Below are 18,998 nucleotides of genomic sequence, written 5' to 3'. Positions count from 1 at the left end.
CGGGAACTAGTATAACATTATGAAAACATGATCAGAAGGACTTCAAAGCTTGCCTCTCCTCTACCTTCACTTGGAACATTTGCATTTGACATGCATATTATGTATGACTCGCTCAGGTTTTTCTCTGTATATGATAATTCAAGAAAATACTAAACACGTACACAACAGCATTTTATTGTGTGTTTATAAGGCTGGGATTGTATATCAAACTAAAGGAGTAACAGAGTGGTAAAAGAAAATCTCCACAGGCAAGAAATAACCAACTCTACGAAAAAGAATTGTAAAGAACAAGAGCAAGAAAAACACGAAGAGTGAAAGCATATAAGAGTTGAGCATGTCGTCATCCTGCATTAAGAGATAAACAAAAACAAAACTGAGAATCTGAAGTATGTTCGATTAATCACAACTGAACAAAGAGAGCCCTGAGATTACTACTACTAACCTCTAACGTCGAAAGGGAGATTATACCCATAAAGACTGTCCTCTTAGAATCATACAAATGATCACCTTTCAGTTTCTTACGAGGTGGACATGCTCTATCAACACGAATATGATTCCCATCAATCTGAATATCCCTTATATATTAATATAGAAACATTTAATAAGTTATAACATGATGTTTGTACTAATTAAAAAAATGTCAGGTTGAGTTCTCACTTAATTAGAATACTAATTTTGCTTACGTGGCGGCTTAAAAATCAATTGAGAATTTTGTTATTCTAAAATTAAATTGTTAGGGAATGTTATATTATATACTATGTCTATTATGGACCATTCATTTATCAAACAAAAATTGTTATATATATACTTTCCTTAAATAAATCCTATGAAATTACCTAATATGATTAAGATATATATGACAATTAATGATTTTAAATAATAAAGATTTGCTAACAATCAGTATTTTTTCTATCATTTTTGTTTAATTATTTATTATTAAAATAAATTACACAATTACATTAATAATATAATAAAAATTTAGATTCTTTTGTATATGTTGTATTATGAATTTTTCAAAATGAGCATAAATTACTAAACTGCTAAAAGTTTCACATAAATTTTTGTGATCAAGGTTTAAATTTTTTTCTGTAATAAGATACAATGATTATACAATCATATCAATAAATAAATTTATTTTAATAGGTGTTTATGTTTATATATATATATATATATATATATATATATATATATCTTTTAAATTAAACTATACATTATATGAAAGTACATAATTATATTTTGATATCTACTTTGAACATATATAGAAAAGTTAAAATTCTAATTTAAAATATTCATTATTTTCTAAAATGATTATAAATTATTGAAACCCCTAAACATTATGCATTAAAAAAAAATTTGGTGTAAAATTTTGTTACACAAATATACAAATGATCATAAAATCATATGAGTATAAAAATCATTTAATAAATATCCATATCAAAAGTATACTATATATCTTTGTTAATATCATTTAAATTTAATTATATATCATATACTATAGATAAGATTGATTGATTTGATTTATTTACCCTAAAATGACTGCGAATAAACAAGAGCGATCGTTTGATTTATATGCGCACGCTAATTTATTATATAATAGTAACTGATTTTTTAGTTATTTAATATATAATTATCATTTTATTATTTCATAATATGCAAAATACATAAAATAAGTAATAAATAAAAAATATTTATTCTGCACAAGGCAGAGACCTTAACCTAAGTATGTATCTCTTTAATAATTTTAAATCTTAAACATTTTCTAAATCTCAGGCCAAAACAAAATAACAAAAATTAGAATAAACTTAAAAATCAATATTTATATCGAGTAATAACCAAAATGAAAAAAGCGACACAAAAAATGAGAAAAATATTGAAGATAGATAGGATTGGCACGTGAACGTAAACTTCTCATAACCATAATTAACTTTTAAACTGTTAAAACATCATATAAAACCGAGCTGGCAGAGTTTTATTGTAACCAAATAGTAGGCATCAGATTATTCGGCCTAAACGTTAGGTTCTTATGCGATAAGTGATTTTTTGACCTAAAATATTTTTAAAAATGAGATCAGCTCATCAATAAACAAAGTATGTAATAAACAAAAAAAGTTTTTAAAAAATTGTTTAAGGGCCAAAAATATTAATTCGATCAAGAATATAAATTTTATTTTTCCATGCGATATTTTTTTAACTAATTTTCATATAAATTCACCATGCGCAAGCCGCATGTTTTATTGTAGTAATCCAATAAAATCATTAATCAACCTACACATATCACTCCTTTAGACTCAATCACAAAGGAAAAGGACAAAAAAACCTTGGTATTACCACAGACATATCAGGGCAGTTATTAAGGATCAATCATAGATATGATTGATATGGGAATCTTCATAGGTTAAGGATAGTCAACATTCTCTTCATTAACTACCATAAACCCTAGTCTCTCATCGTGTATATAAGCTACCCTAATGCAAGCCTCAAGGCACAAAACGATCCCGGACATTTGATTTTCCTTAAAAATAAGTTTTTTTGACTCGCTCCTGATCGATCAAGTACTCCACCTCTCAAGACTCCCTCGGTACCTCATGATCGCATCACGAACATCCCGTGCTACCTTCCTTGCTGCATAGTCATCATGATTTTGTCAAGATGAGCAATCTTTTCATCTAGAGTTTCCTGCTGATCGCCAATCTGAGCTTGAAGGATAGCCTCACGATTAATCGACGCCCCAAGATCGGCTTGAAGAGATTCCGCCTTAGCAGTCGCAGTTTCAACAGCGGAAGCCAACTCCTTAGCCACCGTCACGAGCTCCTTTACCTTGTCATCTCGGGCTTCCTTCTCAGTAAACATGTCCTCCAGTTTAGCCCTAACTGGAAATCAAGCATTCAAAATACAAAATACAAAACACAACGAAGCAAAAATAAAAAGAGAGAAAGAAAACATGAGCATCAGAACGACCATATCTTTGAATTCCTGAGCATGAACCAGGTCATCGGCATCAGGAATATCAGTGAAAGAATTCCTCGCACAGCAGAAATAATCGGCACAGGCGCACTCGCCGTTCACAACGGGGTGTCACCGTTGTGCGAAATACCCGAGCATATGGATCCTTCTGAGGCTTCTTTCCAGAGGCCTCTTCCGACAAGACATCTTCGAGGTGACGCTTCATAGACTCTGAGCCCTGACAATTCCCTCGACCCAACGAGGAACAAATGGCGTCCGCCATAGATAAGGATCTGCCTACCGGCGACACGACCGAAGGAACACCACCGTCATCACGAACCGGCCCTCCTCCCGAAGAAGAAACCTGTTTTGAACCACTTGGTCTACCATCCGCCCTCTCGGACTCCATATCATAATTCAAGGGGCTGGACTTGGCCATGCCTCTGTTTCCTCCATGAGAAGAAGGACAGACCGCCATGCTATTAAGAAGATTGGCATATGCGGGAATATCACGCCAAACTCCCCCGCTTCGGATTGAGGGGGTACGCACCAAGTCACAACGCGACGGCGTTGGAGAAGGAGGATTTAGCGGAGATAATAAACCCCTGCCCCGACAACTCGAGCACTCGTGGTTGTCATTACCGACATTCCTTGCGGCTAAAAATCAGAAACGGAAAACCGTATCAGTGTGGGAACCGAAATTCACACTGTCGATTTCTGTTTAAATAAGGAAACTAGGAAAACCCTAATTTCCCAGAGGACCCGGATATCTGTTAATTACCACACGTCAAGCAATCAGAACACGAGAATAACAACGATAAAAGTAAGAAATCGAAAAGAGAGAGCAAAGTAGATCTTTATTCCGAATCTGCGTATGAGCGTTACAACAAGGTATAAGCCTGGGCTCGAGAGCTGTCGGCGAGATTCCTAGTTCTAGCAACCCTAAGACGGCTAAACCTAATTGAGTCGCAGCTCGAAATAACAAAAACGGAAAATTACCTAAATTGTTCTAAGTGCTAAGTTTGCTCCGAAAAAGTTCTCCCCCTTGCTCCTCGCCTAGGACTCCTTATATACTAGCTCCAAGGTCGGTTTACGCTTTTACTCTTCTGCCCTTAAGCCGTCATAGCATAAAAAAGGAGATATTCCATTTTTCCCGATCTTCACAATTATCTTCAAAACTTCCGTATTTATCCGCGGAAACTTGACATTTATCCTTTCCTCGTGGGCCAAGCGTGAACCATGCTGTGGTTCACGGGCTTTTGGTTAGGAAAAATCGTAGGATGGGCCTCGAGTCGTGTTTTAGGTCCCTTTGGGCCGTCTTCCGACTCGACACGTTTACTACGAGTTTTCCGCGGTTTCTAATCCGCGAAGTTTTATCGATGAATTAGAATAGCGGGAAACATGGACTGAGCTTGCTACGGTCTTCGGGAGATAGCATTCGAAGGTTTGACGAGAATGCAAGGACTGGTGTCGTATCGATGTTCGGAAAGGTTCAATCGCTACACAGCGACCGAACTTTGGCTCGAGCCCGGTCGCTACGTAGCGACTGAGCGAGACGAGTGCTCGGTCGCTACGTAGCGACCGAGCTTTGGGTCGAGCTCGGTCGCTACGTAGCGACCGAGCGGGACGATCGCTCGGTCGCTACGTAGCGACCGAGCTTTGGCTCGAGCTCGGTCGCTACGTAGCGACCGAGCGGGACGATCGCTCGGTCGCTACGTAGCGACCGAGCTTCGCTCGGGTTTGGTTGCTGCATAGCGACCGGACGGCGTGTATGCGTGGTGACCGAGCTTGGTTTGTTCGGTTTGAATCCCAAAGGATATTTCTTCGTAAAAACTTTGTATTGGTTATTTTTACGAAAATTACATCTCTTCTTTTACTATCTCTTTCGGAAATACGATCTCCGAGGATTTTCGGGTGGTAATTCCGTCGTAACCGTTTTTGACCCCAACAATCAGAGAAATACCAAAACCCATATAAAAAGAATAAGAAAAGACACTTACCAGCCGTAATATGGGGAACATCAAGAAAGATCCGGTCACGGCCAAATTGGGGCCATTGTAGTACGCCCAACCGTCGAATCTTCTCCACACCAACGGAAAAATTCCCCGGAGGAGGCAGCGAGATTGGATGACGATCTGAAAGAATCCCAAAGCACGCAAGTAAAAATCCCTGTGGTAGATTCCAAGCACTCCTCAGAACGGCATTGGGATCAGCAATGGACAAATAATCAATTCAAACGAAGAAATAACGCTGAAACCATTCATGCACCTTATTCACCGTTCCCCTAAGAATGACGTACCGCGACTTGATGTTTATATAAAAGGTATGAAGAGTTCCCGGAATCCTGCTGATATTCTCCAGTTCTTCGAAAAAATGAAGATCAATGTCAACACCGACCTCGGCGCCCATGACCAAAGCGGCAACAACATTCCGCATAGCAGCCGGAGCAAATTGAGTCAAGGCAATGTCTCTAGTCTCGGCATACGACATCAGAAGTCGCGGAAGAGGAAACCAAAGACGGGAATGAGAGAAGAACACCTCATATAAACATATCCACCCAGGAGGAGGAGTCCACAGCCTCTTGTCGACGGAATGCGTATGGACAACTCTGGCGGAAAATGACAAATCCTGGTGATCCCCTCGAGGACCTCGCTAGTTAAAACCGAGGGAAGCCCAACCAAGCGGTCACCTCCCCACGGGGGATTTTCAGCATCATTATCATAGCCATCATTGTCAGCAAGCTCGACAACATCCTCATCAACAAGATGAAGTATCAGAACTTGACCAGAACTTCGCTCGTACAATGGGGTCAAAAACGATCACGACGGAATTAAAATTCGAAAAATCCTCGGAAATCGTACTTCCGAAAAAGATAGTAAAAAGAAAAATATAATTTTCGTATAAAATAACCAATACGAAGTTTTTACGAAGAAGTATCCTTGAAATACTCGAAATAGACAACTCAAGCTCGATCATTGCGAAACTACCGCGCATGCACGCTATCCGGTCGCTACGTAGCAACCAAGTCCAAGCCAAAGCTCGGTCGCTACGTAGCGACCGAGCGTCCGTCCCGCTCGGTCGCTACGTAGCGACCGAGCGTCCGTTCCGCTCAGTCGCTATGTAGCGACCCGAAACGGACGCGTAGCGACCAAGCGTCTGTCTCGCTCGGTCGCTATGTAGCGACCGAGCGTTCGTCCCACTCGATCGCTACGTAGCGACCAGGCTCGAGCCAAAGTTCAGTCGCTACGTAGCGACCGAGCTCTTCCGAAACGTCGAGACGACACCAGCCCATGCATTCTCGTCAAACTTTCAATGTTATCTCCCGAAGACCGTAGCGAGCTCAGTCTATGATTTCCGCTATTCTAGATCATCGATCAAACTTTGCGGATTCATTTCTTATCGAAAGAAATCGTAGTAAACTCTTCGAGTCGGAAGACGGCCAAAAGGGACCTAAAACACGACTCGAGGCCCATCCTACGATTTCTTAACCAAAAGCCCGTAAACCGCAGCACGGTTTATGCTTGGTCCACAAGGAAAGATAAATGTCAAGTTTCCGCGGATAAATACGAAATTTTTGCGGATAATTACGAAGATCGGAAAAAATAGAATATCTTCATTTATGCTATGACGGCTTAAGGGCAGAAGAGTAAAAGCGTAAACCGACCTTGGAGCTAGTATATAAGGAGTCCTAGGCGAGGAGCGTGAAAGAGGATTTTTCAGAGAAAACTTAGCACTTAGAGAAATTTAGGCATATTTCCGTTTTTTGTTATTTCGAGCTGCGTCTCAATTAGGTTTAGCCGTCTTAGGGTTCCCTAAAACTAGGAATCTCACCGACAGCTCTTGAGCCCAGGCTTATACCTTGTTGTAAACGTTCATACGTAAATTCGGAATAAGATCTTCTTTGCTCTCTTTTCGATTTCTTATACTTTATCATTGTTATTCTCGTGTTTTGATTGCTTGGCGTGTGGTAATTAGCAAATATCCGGGTCCTCTGGGAAATTAGGGTTTTCCTTGTTTCCTTATTTAAACGGAAATCGACAGTGCAAATTTTGGTTCCCACAGTTTGGCGCTAGAAGGAGGGGAATACGGATCAATCTAACCCGCAAAACCCACACCACGCTCAATCAGACATGTCAACTAACGACGCGGATAACGTGCCAGCGGGTTGATGAAGGGACGATCGTTCGGCAACCTCCGGAGTAGTGGGATACAACTCTCTTCGACAGATGCAGTGTCTATACGAACAAATAAGAAAAATTTCTTCCACGAGTTAAAGTTGGAGCTGAACCTCTTAACCACCGACATGAAGCTCTGAGGGACCAGCCTATACTTTTTCTTATCCTTGACAAGTTGTAGCCTCAAAAGCACTTCAAAGTGATCAACGGAAAGGGAGAGACCATGCTCATAGCTCAGGATCAGGATTCCAATAAGGTGCTGAATGGCAAGAGGATTCAGCTGGTTTATCGTCACCTCGAAACGATCCAATACTCGGACAAAGATTTCAGGAATCGGGAACCACAAGCGACAACGCACTACGAACACTTCGTAGCAAGTAAAGTAACCCTCCGGGGGGTTATCAGCGCGTTCGCCTCGACGAGGAACCCGGAACTCCACCGTACTCGGAATACGATAGAACGATCGCATGATCTCGAGAACCTCGCCGGTACTCCTGCTCGGTGCCCCTTCCTCGATCGCACGATGGGTCAGGACCGGGAACGACTTCTCTTTGGGAGGAGTCTTCGAACCGTAATGCGCAACCCACCATGCCTCATTCTCGGCGGGATCTACCGAGTGAGGCACAAACTCAATCTTCGGAACAATGAGCTCTTCATGTGCACTCGCGGATGAAGACCCTTTTCTCGCAATCTTTTTCTTGCTCGACATTTTATACTTCTCTTTTGGGAAAATAGAGGGAAATGATGGAGAGAAAGAAATAAAGTTTTTCTTAAGAGAAATCTTGGAAGAAAACAAGAAAGTGAAAAAAGTGTGAAGAAATTACCTCCTTTCTTATAGGCATGAGAATTTACTATTCAAGCTCGGACTTTCGGATATTAATTCCATCCAACACGCCTAACTTGCTAAACATGCCTAACCGCACGCTAGGACCCTACGATGCATTGTCCTAACGGGCTGGGGGGCTAACTGTTGGGGTCAAAAACGGTCACGACGGAATTAAAATCCGAAAATCCTCGGAAATCGTATTTCTGAAAAAGATAGTAAAAAGAAAAATATAATTTTCGTAAAAAATAACCAATACGAAGTTTTTACGAAGAAGTATCCTTGAAATACTCGAAATAGACAACTCAAGCTTGATCATTGCGAAACTACCGCGCATGCACGCTATCCGGTCGCTACGTAGCAACCAAGTCCAAGCCAAAGCTCGGTTGCTACGTAGCGAGCGAGCGTCCGTCCCGCTCGGTCCCTGCGTAGCGACCGAGCTCGGCCAAACTCTGTCGCTACGTAGCGGCCGAGCGTCCGTCTCGCTCGGTCGCTACGTAGAGGCCGAGCGTTCGTCTCGTTCGGTCGCTACGTAGCGACCGAGCGTTCATCCCCCTCGATCGCTACGTAGTGACCGGGCTCGAGCCAAAGTTCGGTCGCTACGTAGCGACCGAGCTCTTTCGAAACATCGAGACGACACCAGTCCATGCATTCTCATCAAACTTTTAATGCTATCTCCCGAAGACCGTAGCGAGCTCAGTCTATGATTTCCGCTATTCTAGATCATCGATCAAACTTTGCGGATTAACACCGCGGAAAGTTCATTCCTTATCAAAAGAAATCGTAGTAAACGCTTCGAGTCGGAAGACGGCCCAAAGGGACCTAAAACACGACTCGAGGCCCATCCTACGGTTTCTTAACCAAAAGTCCGTAAACCGCAGCACGGTTTATGCTTGGTCCACAAAGAAAGATAAATGTCAAGTTTCCGCGGATAAATACGGAAGATTTGAGGATAATTACAAAGATCGAAAAAAATAGAATATCTCCATTTTATGCTATGACGGCTTAAGGGCAGAAGAGTAAAAGCGTAAACCGACCTTGGAGCTAGTATATAAGGAGTCCTAGGCGAGGAGCGTGAAAGAGGATTTTTCAGAGAAAACTTAGCACTTAGAGCAATTTAGGCATATTTCCGTTTTTTGTTATTTCGAGCTGCGACTCAATTAGGTTTATCCGTCTTAGGGTTGCTAGAACTAGGAATCTCGCCGACAGCTCTCGAGCACAGGCTTATACCTTGTTGTAAACGCTCATACGCAAATTCGGAATAAGATCTTCTTTGCTCTCTTTTCGATTTCTTTTACTTTATCGTTGTTATTCTCGTGTTCTGATTGCTTGACGTGTGGTAATTAGCATATATCCGGGTCCTCTGGGAAATTAGAGTTTTCTTAGTTTCCTTATTTAAACGGAAATCGACAGTGCGAATTTCGGTTCCCACACCCTCTGGCGAAGAAAACCAGACCCTCCACGGCGAGGGACCGGCCAGTGAATGATCAGAATATTATCATCAGTGGATTCTGAAGCGCGGGCGCTTATCAGAGAGACAAAGGACGTCGGAGAATCAATATGATCATCAACAGAGGCGGAAGAAAGTCTAGACTTGATTCTCATGGCAGAAGTACTAAACTATTCCGGCTGGAAGAAAACTAGAGGAAGAGAACGACCAGACGGAAATCGCAGCATTGTAGTAGGAAAGAAGAAACTTAGTTTATGAAGCCAACTCCGGCAATTTATAAAGAGAGAGGCATTGTTTCCCAAGACAAAAAGCAATAGAAACGTCATCATTCAAAAGACGCGACCCTTCACTGATGCCCTTTCACGATACACGAGAAAATAAATTACCCAACCAAAATACGCCACATAAGGACAACCCCAGCGTCTAGGCCAAGTCAACTCTCCTCTACGACGTTTCTCTGAGATCCCTCGAACTCAAAATTTTGACGGATTCAGGGGACTATTGTTGGATATGGGCACAGATTAGCATCAAGGCCCTATAGTTGACTCGACCCAGTAGAATAACCACCTCATGAAAAGGTAAGACGACCCAGCAAGAGCCCAACGCATCCGTCAGGATGACCTGACACACGTAACCGAGTGCCAAGAAAGAGAGAGAGAGGCGTTGCATCCTACTATGGCGCCGGACATAGCTCTCAACAACTCTGTCGAACACTGTTCTTAAATCAGACACGTAATGATGAAAGAAGATGAAGTCGACACGGAGAAAAGTCTATAAAAAGGGAGCGAGAGAAAGGCAGGAGAACAAGAGAAAAGGCGAAGAGAATACGGAGATAAAGATTAACATTGGCGACGAGTTAGTCATTCTGACGACGAGTTCATTTTTTTTGCATTTTCTCCTTTCGGCATTTAGCTCAAACACTTCAATAAACGAAACTTGTGGATCCCTAAATCACTATTTATTGTTTGATTAAGGATCCATAAACTCGATTACCGTTTTTAGGATTCAACACAGAGCATATCCTCACCAAATCTACTAAACCCCTTCAAAATCAGCTTCTTCTTAATCTTCAACGGTAAGTTCCAAACAGACGTTTATAAGAAGCTTATTCTCGTCATCAAAACCTGTTGGAAGTCTGTCTTCTTCCTTGATAAAATGAATAGACTGACTTTTTCGATTTTTACAGTAGTTTTACCAACCAAACCGTTCGTCGTAGCCGGATTAATAGCTAGTTGGAAAACATGTAATGAACATTATAATTTAGTATATACAAACAAAAAAATCAAACTAAATAGAAAATGAAGCTATGAAAAAGGCAAGTTGAAATGATCAAAAGACAAAAACACAGTCAGCTTTTGTCTCAGCAAATATGTGTCGTATCATTGATCAAACAAAGTCTTCAAGGAGAAAGAAGAGACGGCTCCGCGCGCGACGAGCCAAACAGCACTGGGTCAGGGAGACTGTGGCGTAGGGCTACTACTTTTAGGCCAAATTTCTTTTTTTTTTGTGCTCATTTTCTTTGAAAGATCAATATGTATTTTCTTTTAAATAATATGTAGTTCGTGATACAAAAACACATATTCTTTCTACATGACCAAATTTTTTAAGAGAAAAGTTCTTGCGGGGGAAGTTTCGTACCTCACCTACAAGATTTTTGTAATATCTCCGCTAACATGCACACGTGATGCGGATGTTACTGATGGTAGTTCTCCCACTCCTCTTTAAATAACTCGTCTTTCCTTATTCGTTCAATACATTTTGTCAAAACTATTTTTTTCAGCAAAAAATCCCTAAACGTAAGTCTGTATTTCTAGAGTGTTTTGTAGCAATGTAGCTCTTAGAAACTATTCGTGGATGCTGCATGAAAATCATAGTTTTTCCTTAGGATTCCTAATTCGTTTATGACCTGTCGCACTTATGGACAGTGACGAAATTAGTAAAAGGATAGATGAAATTTTCAAAAACTTGTATATTTCTTAAGGAATTATATATATATATATATATACCTTTTTTGTCAATTTTTATATATACCTATTATAAGTGTAATCTTATATCTACTACACAAATTTTGCACCCTCTGGAAAAGAAGTTTGGGTTCGCTTTTGCTTACAGAGTAAATATAAATAGTTAAGAAAAGAGAGTGATTCTACAGTCTTGTTAAGGCTGAACATAAAATCCTGACGGAGATCCGAACTGAACTCGAACAAAAAAACTTTATCTGTTATCAGAAATGTAAAACTACCTGAATAGGTTTTGTAGGGTGAACAAAACATATCTGAACCCTAATTGTTATTAACCGAATCCGAGTAGGTAACCCGAAAAATCTGAAATTAATAGTCAATATAAATATTTGAAATATAGATAAGTATTCATAAACTAAATTCAATGTTTATGTTGATATGATATATACAAATAAATCTGAAATTATCGCACTATCTAAAAGGTAATGCATATTATTTAAAATTTATGTTTATTTTCATGTTTGATTTAACATTTTATTATTATTTTATAGTGCGATAATTTCTATTCAATTTAAGATTTTTTCTTTATGTTTTCCTTTAAAATTGTATTTTTACTTTGGATATCTGAACTGAACCGATATAACCCGAATCCGAATGATATATGGTTACTTTATCGGTTTTAGGACGCAATACAAATTTGAACCAAACCAAAAGTATTATTATCTGAACAAGGCTTGGGCGTTTTACCCCAAACTGAAGCCTCGACCTTAACCTGAACCAAAAACTGATACCCCATCCGAACCATTATACAAAAATATCCAAACGAGACTTAAGAGCTTGGTACTTTGGGATTTGTGTATACCCCGAACCGAACCAAAATCCCAAAGTAAGATCGGGATATATCCAAAATTAGTTAAATATGTTATTGTTTCTATATATATTAAGGTAATTTATATATTTTAGAGCATTTTAAAGATTTTTATTGTTTGTTTTATTTGTTATGTGGAATACGTTTGAGTTAATTTAGGTAGATTAACAAGTTTTAAATTAGATTTTTAAATAATCTACATATTTTAGTAATTTTTTTGTTAATTTTTAAGTTCTTTTAAATATATTTTTGGACGATTTCAGATATTGGTTATAATCCGTTCTGAACCAAATCCGGAAGGAACCAAACCGAATCCGACTTGAAAACTAGTAAAACCCGAACGGGACTTATGAGCATAGTCTCAAAATTCTGAAAATCCAAATTAACCAAACCGAATCCGACGGGCACTCTAACGCTCATGCCTAATCCAAACCCGATTTCATGATAAAATATTAGAATGGAACCTAGGAATGTAAATCCAAAAACCTGATAATCCGAAATACCCCATCCAAAAATACTTGATCTAAACCCCAAAGGGTAATTGAACACCCAGGTCTAGTCTCATTTACAAAAACATTTTCATATCGTCTTTCATTTCGTTTATTTCCTTATTATCACTTTATATTTAATCGTTTCTTTTCTTATTATCGTTTAATATTTAATTTTATCTCAGTTCACTTTTTAAGCTTGCACAAAACCTTCCTTAGAAATAGTGTTGGGAAGCGGGTACAACTCGTCCGCCGCGACCTGAATTTATTTTTATATAAAAATCTGATCGGCATAAATCGTAAAGAAAAATAGTCAACCCACACCTGTTCTGTTAAAATTTGCGGATAACTCGTGGGACCCATGAACATTTTTAATTTGAAAATATTAATTATTTTAAATATATTTTAAAAAAATTATAAGTTATATATTAATATAATTAAAAATATATAATTATTTTATTTTATTGTCTTATATAGTTTCGAAGAAAAAACAATTTCAATTTTTTAATCTACAAATTGACGAGTATCGTAATTCAAATTAGACCGACATACACCTATCCTGCAAAATATAGGCTATGAATGGTAACAACGGATTGAACGATGCGGGATAAACATTACAACTGTAGTGTGATTTTAACAGTTATAAAAACATATAGATATATGATATATTTAAATATTTTTGTTACTGTTAACTACGGTACATAGCGGATTAAAACATTCGAAGCATAAGCTTAACATGGATCCCACCCGCAAGAACATCTATATTAATGAGTTTCTCTACCTTAGCTTATTTTCATTATATTAATATTTAAAAATAAGTTAGCCACGTATTACAATTAAATGATTCGAAGAAAACGTCTACCACTTAGAAAAAGGACGAATGAAATAATATTTTTCAATATTTTTAAAGTTTTCACAAGAGAAACGATTATATTATTACACTCTTTCTCTAAATTCTTTTACCTATTGTTAATTATTTTGGTAAAGAAAAAAAAAGCTCAATATCGGTTGATAGTGATAGTGACGCTCTTATAAATAGATTTAGTAGATAGTAACCCGCCTTTTTCAAGGACGGAAATTATTTAAACAAAACTTTTTAATTGTTACCGAGATTAGAATATATAAATTATTTATAAAAAATCCATAGTTTTTTATATATATAGTTTTGTTTATAATATTGTTTGTGTTGTGGATATAATATATACAGTTTTTTTTTTAAATTCCAACATCCCATATATATAAATGTTAATATGTTTGAGATCCAAAATTTATAAGCAAATTATTTAAACAAAACTTTTTAACTGTTACTGAGATTACAATATTACATTTAAAAAAAATATTTCCACAATAGAGTTTTTATATATTTTTTAATTATAATATTTTTTGTGGATATATTATATACTATGTTTTATTATTTAAATTTCAACGTCCATAATATTAGTTTTAGTTGGTTAAGACCCATAATCGTATGTCCCATTTATTTGCAAAGCAACACAATAACGTGTCCTGCAAAAATATTTTCTGTTTTCAAAAATAAATGAATAAGGAAAATATGTTCTTAACATAATTAAGTTGTTAGATCTTTTTTTACTGGTCGAAAAGCTAGTTTAGATTTGATCAAATCTATTATGATGTGGTGGCAAGATATTATAACTGATGGTTCGAAAATAAGAATATTTAGTTTGCAGAACACATTATTGTATACTTGATCAGAAACTTGAGAACATAAATCTATTGTAACAAATTATATATACTTTGAGGATAAGTTATATTTTCAAAACAATTTAAAAATATATTTAAATATATGAATATAGTAATCTACTATACTATATGTTATACGTTAGTTCTTCTATAGTTCTATGGTAAGTGTAGATTAACATAAGAAAAAATTAAATAAATATAATGGAAAAACAGATATAATCTATATATAAGATTAAAGTTTATATGGTTGACAATATTATGTCATAATGCGAATGAAAATGAATGTTAAAAACTTGCAGGTGTAATGTATGTTTAGATTTCGTGATTCAAGTTATGAAATGAAGCGAAGTAAAGTGTTTATCCAAGTAGACTAAGTTTGTCTAAGCAGAGTATGTGCGTACGATGTACGAGTTGTGTACTGTACTATTTATATCGAATTTGAATTTGATCTTATGCAGTTATTGATATGAACTAAAGCAAAGACTGGAGAAATTGTGGTGCTTCAAGTAATGAAACGAAGTGCAGTAAGCATGTTTCTCTAAGAAAAGTATGTATGTAAGATGTAATTTATATATAAGAGTTGTGTATTGCATCTACGTTTATAATAATAGATAACCGGTTTATTGTTAATGAAATCGATAGTAAGAATAATGGTTTGTTTAAATTACCCGATGTGGTGGTACGATTTAAATATGACATCATCAGTTTATTTATTAATCAGCGTATAACTAATGTCACATGTAACTCTCTAGTAATGGGTCTGAAAATTAAAAACGACTTGAAAACGGTAGATATATTTTTGGACTTCATTTTAATAGAGTAGATGATTTATTATTTTCATTTTAGGTACTAATAATCAATACTATTAAAAGGGAAGGAGTTCTAAAAAATCTACCTATGAAATGTTGTTGCACCCTTTTATTTTTTAGCCCAACAAATTACATATTCTAAATATTATAACTAATCCATATTATATCAACAAGAAAATATCTTCTAACAATTAAATAAAACCTATAATTAAATAAAACCTATTTTGTTCCAAGCCCCATTACATATTTTTCTTTGTTACGTAGCATCTCATAATTAACTAACCCCTATTATATTTTATAATCGAAACCATCACATATTATATATGTACATACATTTAGTCTAAACCACTAAATATACTACTTTCACACCACCATTAGATACAAACACTATATACAAACATTATATATATGTGTATATGATTAGTTTAAACCACTAAATATACCACTTTCACATCTTCTTGTGAAGCAAAACAACTTCTCCATTTCTATATATATCATCACCTACATGAACATATTCCCCAAGTATCGTCATGTTCACACCACCATGCGGGTAAGCTAGACATTGTTTAAACCACCACTCACCAATCTGAGAAATCAAAGATCATAACAAGATTTTAATGATCCATATAATCATTGACATCTATTATTTAAATGGGTCATCACATTCATCACAACATTATAGCAAACTTACATATAGCATTTTCATCACAACATTTTAAGGAATTAATATACATGTATTAATTAACCCTAAACCCAAAACTTAAAAATATATAATACCGAACATATATCCAAAATACATAAATATACCAAATATACCAAAAACACATTTTGGATACCTTGGGTACCTAATCTGGTCTCGAGTAGGATTCATATATACTCAAACCGAGACATGCGGGTCCAAAAAAAATACCTAATTAGTACTTTGTCCTTAACCCAAATCTGAACCAAACTTTTATTTTCGAGCCGGTTTTGGTTCAGTTTTCTGATCCAGGTAAAATGCTTATGCCTAATAGAGAATTACATAAGATTGTACATACAAAATTCTAAATAAACTAATTATATAATTATATAATTTAAATTTTTTTCTTCTTTGATATAATACGATTTTGTAGTATAATAATGTATAACAATTTCAAAATATTAGTATAATAATGTATAACACTTCAAAATATTAATTTATATCAAAATTTTGTTTATAAAAAAAAAACCCCGCGTTTTCAAAGCGCGGGTCAAAATCTAGTAATATGATTATAACTAATCATTTTAGTTATTTTAATGTTTTGTATTTTTTTGAATACTTATTCGGTTTTGGTTCAGGTCAAAATTGGTATTGGTTCTTTGGATATAACAATTTATGGTTCGAGTATTTATGCATGTGTCCAATCAGATTCAATACTTTGATTTTTGAATCGATTTTAAGTCGGTTCTTTGGTTTGGTATCTTGTCCAACCCTAATTTTACCCTTAATATGATATTGGTTCTAATAAATAAGTCGAAATGTCATATTACTTAAAGTGTATAGTTTCTGAAGATAGAGACAAATCAATAAGCAATATGAACTAACTATTTATTTTATTTTGTTTAACAAAAAACTTAGTAAACATTAATCAAATTTAGGCGAAATTACAACTCAGATGCACCTTATTTCAAAGTTTTGTATATGTTAATCTACCGTAAAGAGTTTAAGGCTTGAGTAATCCAGAAACCAATCATTATTATGTCTTTACAATTACGGTTACTTGTCTAAATGAAAGAGAAGTAAACAAAGTGAAAAAAGGTAAAAAAAGTGTATCAAGCATTGTAACACAAACGCCACGAAAGCTCAGGAAGAAGCTCATTTCTTTGGCTTCACTGCAGAGTATATATAAAAAGGTGAGAAGAAAAAGATCAAAGAAGATGGTGAAAATCAGGATTACATACACCCACTGAAGTGGATAACAGGCTCTATCTGTGTATAGTGGTCGGAGGTAATGATGGTGGAACATAGGAAGAGGAGAAGATGACGACGCTAGAGATGACCTAGATGCTGGATAGATTTTAATATTAATCCAATGATTAAGATTTGTTTAATGTAAATATATCGGTCATCAAATAAATATATATAACAGATGCTACATTTTAAATAGGACTCTATTTTAATAGATTACATATACATTGACAAAAAAAAAAGAACTTATTAGATCTACTTAAATCTCATCATCTTAGCATGTGACTGTTAGAAAAATGACAATCATGTCACTATATAATTATTGAATTGATTTTATCAACTTTAGATTTATTTGTATATATATGGCCAATAATTTATTAGATCGTGAGTGCTAACAACACGTGCTGTGATTTTCCACCACAAGAGGAAGTGTCAGAGACAGACCGATAAAGATCTTTTCCCAATGGTGTAACGACTTTTCCTTGAAACCAAGGTTTATTAACTTCGGTCCCCACAATTATATAAGGAATTGGTGTAGAATCCTACTTTGGATAGACAACGACATAATAACATTAACATTATTCAATTTTTGTTTGACGGAAAAAAACATAATATATGTTTCTATAGAATCCATCTGGATGCCACTAAGTTGTAAGTTAGGTTTCAGGAAATCGAAAATAGATATACGGAAAGAAAACATTTCCAAATGTAAAAACGTGATATTTATTTTTTTTAAGAAAAACAAACAGAAACATTTTAGAAACATCTATATATACACATACACACACAATTGATTTATATATGAATTATTATTATTATTTTCTATATAGTTTATCTAAGAGAGAAGCCCATTAATAAAAAGTATTGTTTCTCTTTGTAATTTATATACTTTTTATCAAAGAGTAAAAAATACCGACAATGTTATCATTCCATAAAACTTATCAAAATAAAAAATATTTTTCTATATTTATTAATTATTGAGAAATTAGGGGGCATGACCATAAAAAACAAGAAATTAAGTGTATAACCATTAGAATCGACATGGCTATTATATATTATATAATGTTTTGTAATTATCCGAAAATATCCTTATTTACGCGTGGAAAGGAAAGTAGATAGTTTTCTTTTTCTGTTTAACTAGGAAATTAAAAATGCAGTTTTTCTGTTAAAACACAAGCATGCGAGATAGAAAACAGAATTTTGAAATTGCAATAGAGTGTGTAAGAAGTGGTCGCGAATCGCAAAACAGTGTTTCCGAGCTTTGTGAGGCGGCAATCAAAAAGTTAGGGTTGCAGATAAGTTGACAAATCATTAGTTTCGGATGAATCCAGATTTGCAATTAAATTGTAGCCGTTGTTCCGGTGTGAAGGGAGTAACTGAGGAAGAGGAAAAATGTAAAATTGGGGAACTACATGCATGAGTTGAATATTTTAGCATGAAAACGGGAACTAACCAAGTGTAAAACTATCTATTGAAACATCTGATGGAGAACATATGGTTGTGGGATTGGGTTGTGGGGGACACAATGAATAGTGATTTGTAAGAGATGCCTATACTATATGAATAAATTAAATAGTATAGTTATCCGGTAACACTTGAAATAGGTTTTATGTTTAGGTGAGTTTCGAACTATATTCATTTGTACTTTCATTATTGTGTTATTTGATGTGCAAGGGCATTAGCCTATGTGTGAAATGGTAGGAGTCTATTAGAAAATTTTGTGTTGTGACTACATTTATGGTAAGGGTAGATGTAACACAATAGTGTCTGTAATATCCATTTCAAGTATGTTTGAAAGTGACATATGATTTCAATATGTTACATAATCATATCTCTATATGCATGCATTCATG

General features: G+C 35.8%; 1 protein-coding gene and 1 long non-coding RNA gene across 2 annotated transcripts; one reads left to right on the top strand and one right to left on the bottom strand.

Moving 5' to 3' along the window:
• Positions 1-2,457: 2,457 nt before the first annotated feature.
• LOC108869733 lies at positions 2,458-3,260 on the bottom strand. The gene is made up of 2 exons (XM_033281003.1): positions 2,942-3,260; positions 2,458-2,866 (listed from the first exon to the last, which is right to left on the bottom strand). Exons 1-2 carry the CDS (start codon positions 2,959-2,961, stop codon positions 2,611-2,613), a joined length of 276 nt encoding a protein of 91 aa, XP_033136894.1. The 5' UTR covers positions 2,962-3,260; the 3' UTR covers positions 2,458-2,610.
• A 6,114-nt stretch (positions 3,261-9,374) lies between these two features.
• On the top strand, positions 9,375-18,690 carry LOC117128488. The gene is made up of 2 exons (XR_004451796.1): positions 9,375-11,093; positions 14,868-18,690. It is a non-coding gene; the product is annotated as an uncharacterized LOC117128488 (long non-coding RNA).
• The last annotated feature ends 308 nt before the right edge of the window (positions 18,691-18,998 follow it).

Source organism: Brassica rapa, chromosome A09, assembly GCF_000309985.2.
Source record: "Brassica rapa cultivar Chiifu-401-42 chromosome A09, CAAS_Brap_v3.01, whole genome shotgun sequence".
NCBI lineage: Eukaryota > Viridiplantae > Streptophyta > Magnoliopsida > Brassicales > Brassicaceae > Brassica > Brassica rapa.
The sequence above is the reverse complement of the archived record's forward strand: the minus strand, read 5'-3'. Positions and strand labels throughout refer to the sequence as shown.

What these genes read in the sequence shown, in the direction of transcription:
- LOC108869733 (XM_033281003.1), bottom strand. Translation starts at nt 2,961, where the DNA reads ATGGTCGTTCTGATGCTCAT. An exon ending in ATGGTCGTTCTGATGCTCAT is followed by an intron (nt 2,867 to 2,941) that starts GTTTTCTTTCTC and finishes ATTTCCAGTTAG; the next exon opens with GGCTAAACTGGAGGACATGT.